The 3,187-nt window shown below is 47.5% G+C and overlaps 1 protein-coding gene across 1 annotated transcript in view; it reads right to left on the minus strand.

The window, feature by feature from the left end:
* Nucleotides 1–2,702, minus strand: part of LOC123070636 (NADP-dependent malic enzyme) — a 4,781-nt gene extending 2,079 nt beyond the window's left edge. The window contains exons 1-11 of the mRNA XM_044493917.1: nucleotides 2,418–2,702; nucleotides 2,121–2,316; nucleotides 1,871–2,022; nucleotides 1,668–1,773; nucleotides 1,265–1,330; nucleotides 1,088–1,183; nucleotides 921–992; nucleotides 746–829; nucleotides 559–657; nucleotides 156–203; nucleotides 10–63 (exon numbers count right to left, since the gene is read on the minus strand). Coding sequence (XP_044349852.1) covers nucleotides 10–63; nucleotides 156–203; nucleotides 559–657; nucleotides 746–829; nucleotides 921–992; nucleotides 1,088–1,183; nucleotides 1,265–1,330; nucleotides 1,668–1,773; nucleotides 1,871–2,022; nucleotides 2,121–2,316; nucleotides 2,418–2,659 — 1,215 coding nt within the window. The 5' untranslated portion in view covers nucleotides 2,660–2,702. The remainder of the gene's footprint in view (nucleotides 1–9; nucleotides 64–155; nucleotides 204–558; nucleotides 658–745; nucleotides 830–920; nucleotides 993–1,087; nucleotides 1,184–1,264; nucleotides 1,331–1,667; nucleotides 1,774–1,870; nucleotides 2,023–2,120; nucleotides 2,317–2,417) is intronic.
* Between the last annotated feature and the right edge of the window lie 485 nt (nucleotides 2,703–3,187).

A 3,187-nucleotide genomic window follows, 5' to 3' on the forward strand; every position in this document is an offset into this window, starting at 1 on the left:
TCATATTACCTTTGAATCAACAAGCCAGATATTTTTGCGAGCCTCTTCCTGTGAAGTCTTGGACTGAAACACAACAGCCGAACTATTTTTTGAGCAGAATTAGTAACACACTCTCCAAAGCACAATCAAATGAGGTTAACAAACCAGCCAACTACCTGCATTGATATCTCCAAAGCAACTAGTTCAGCAATGCCTGTACCAGCCTGCAAAGAATAGACAGTTGGGCTCTAATCACTAACAAACTTGGCAACAACTCAGAAACCATTACACAAACTGTTCCGGAAACTGATAAAATGAGCACATATATTAGGATGCATTTAAAGAATGAAAACAAGAAGCAACTTGATCTAATTGTTTTATAGACAGTCTTCCATCTGTTACTGTCTTTGAATTAAAACAGCCATAACAAATCTTCACTTGACCATTTTAAGGTTAGTAAGAGTGCGAAGCAATCTGTGAAGTGGCAGTGCTGGTAGATGCTTGGACACTTGGCAGAAGTCAGAAGCAACCATGATGAGCAATGCATAACCAGCCTAGTACGATGTAAGATAAACTGACCTCTCCGGCACCGAAGAATAAGAATGTGTGATCAGCTAAAGTTCCACCAGCAAACTTCAGACCAGCCATAAGGCCCGCAAGAACCACAGCAGCCGTTCCCTGTGAATAGCACATTTTCAAAGTTAACTTCTATACCGTTTCACAGTACAGTAGATGATAGATAAGCATACAGAAACCAGAGCAAAACCTGAATATCATCATTGAAGACAAGATGGGTCGCCTTGTACTTGTCGAGAAGGGTAAACGCATTGTGATTTGCGAAGTCTTCAAACTGTAAGAAGTCGAAGGAGTTTCGGGTAAGTGGCCATGCCAGTAGCTCAACTACAGATCAGAAATGAGGGTTCTTCCTACTATTCTCATACCTGGACAAGAACCTTCTGTCCATAGTTCTGCTTCACGGCAACCATGAACTCATCCAGAAGCTCAGTGTATTCCTAAATCAAGCAGGCAAAAGAGATGAAATGTGAGGGACTGATTGACGGCCATAGTGTGAACTGACTGGGCCCAACCAAGACAGCAGAAGTGGAACCTGGCCCGTAGCTCTTCTCTGCCGTAATCCAATGTAGAACTCGTCGTTCAGTAGCTCTTCATTGTTCGTCCCCACATCAATAGTGATGGGTAAACACTGGGAATATATTTACATGAAAATTATAAAATTGGGCACTGCAAAACAGAGCAAGACATAGTCCAAATGTTAAGTACTTACGGCAGATGGCCTGACACCACCAAGGGCCGTGTACAGCGCAAGCTTCCCCACGGGAATTCCCATACCCTGCACATGATGAGAGTTCCATTCATGATCATGGTTTTCGCTTAGTGTGATTTCATCGGATTTCCTTAATTCCGATATATTAACATAATTTTCTTTCGGTCAAAATATTTCAGCAATTTTGGTAGTACACATAAATTCAAATTACTTTTTGAATTTTTAAAATATTTGTTGGATCCCAATCAAATTCAAGTGGAAATTCGGGTCCCTTGACAGAAATGAAAACTGAGATTTCGGCTACGGCTAAAATATTTCTGAAACTGAAATCCAAAACCATGTTCATGGTAAGCAACAAGACAATAATAACTTTCAGTAGAAGTAAATAGGTTCCGTGACTGACCTGGCAGCCAAGATCTCCGAGGCCTAAGATGCGCTCGCCGTCGGTGACAACGATGACCTGAATACTCTTCTCTGGCCAGTTCCTCAGCACCTCCAGTACTCTCCCCCTGGCATCAGCAACAGGGACACCACGCACGCACGCGTTTCACTCACTTGAAACAGAAACTGGCCGCAGGCCATGTGAAAAATTGATGAGAAACGTACTTGTCTTTGAGACTGATGTAGAGGCCCTGCGAGCGCCTGAAGATGGAGCCGTACTTCTGGCACGCCTCGCCGACGGTGGGCGTGTAGACGACGGGGAGCAGCTCCTCGACGTTGTCGATCATGAGCTTGTAGAAGAGCCTCTCGTTCCTCTCCTGCAAGCAAACAGATGAGCGCACGCACCAACCGTTGTAAGAATGGCATGATAAGTTTGCTGTTCGATGCCTTGGAAGAGGATGGGCCGGGAGCCGACCTGGAGGTCCATGAGGAACATGTAGCGCTGCAGCGGGACCTCGAGCTGCCGCACGTTCTGCAGCAGCCGCTTCTCCTGGAGCTCCTGGGACAGGACCACCGGAGGCAGCAGGCCGCGCAGGTAGTGCGCGTCCCGCTCCTTCTCCGTGAAGGACAGCCCCTTGTTGTGCCGCGGATCCCTCAGCAGAGAATGGCCACTGCGGATTATAATTAACCAAGTCGAATAACAATCAACGATCGACGGCGAACAGAACGCCAGCTGAGCAAGCTAAGGTGGCCGCCGACCCGCCGTACTTACCTGGCGATGCAGACGGCCCACGGCGTGACGGGCTGGTCCTCGGTGGCGCGGTCCTCGCCGTAGGCGTCCTCCACGCCGCCCGTGGCCACGCCCGCCATCGCGTCGTCCCCTGATCGTCCCGCCATGGTGCAGTACGGCGCCGCTCTCGCTCCTAATAGGCTGCTGCTGCTGCCCTGACGCGTCCACGCCGCTCTGGTGGTGGATGCAATGCGAGCCAAGCTGCTGCGTTGTAGCCGGCGCATAAAGGGAGCGCCAGGAGGAGGAAAACTGGAGAAGCACCAGCGCAGCGCGGTGCGGCGGACAGCGAAGACACGGTGATACCGTCGCCTCTTGTCCGGGGACACGTCGCGGGAGAGGCGGCGACACGTACCCCCACGGTAGGCCGGCTCTAGAAACTCTGCGGTGCCAGGCCGGGCCGAGCCAGACGATTCGTCCACCGGAAAAGAGGAAAGTATATTTTCATCCTCAAATCCTTTTTTTTAGTTGGAATTCTCAAATCCTTCTTGATGGATCTATTCCTCTAAACTCCAAATCTTATAATTTTAACTCTATTTTAATATAATATAAAAAGAATAAATGTAGCCCTTGAGTGTATTTTTTTTCACATTTAGGGTGGTTTTGATCAATATATTTTGCTTGGACAACTATTCGTCTACTAGAAAAGAGAAAAGTATATTTTTCATTTTATAAAATAACAGGTTTGCTAAAGCACACCTATGCCGCTGATTTATGTGAAGATTAGTGTGCGCATTATCTTTTTTTATTTGATT

Source organism: Triticum aestivum, chromosome 3B (genome assembly GCF_018294505.1).
Source record: "Triticum aestivum cultivar Chinese Spring chromosome 3B, IWGSC CS RefSeq v2.1, whole genome shotgun sequence".
Lineage (NCBI taxonomy): Eukaryota > Viridiplantae > Streptophyta > Magnoliopsida > Poales > Poaceae > Triticum > Triticum aestivum.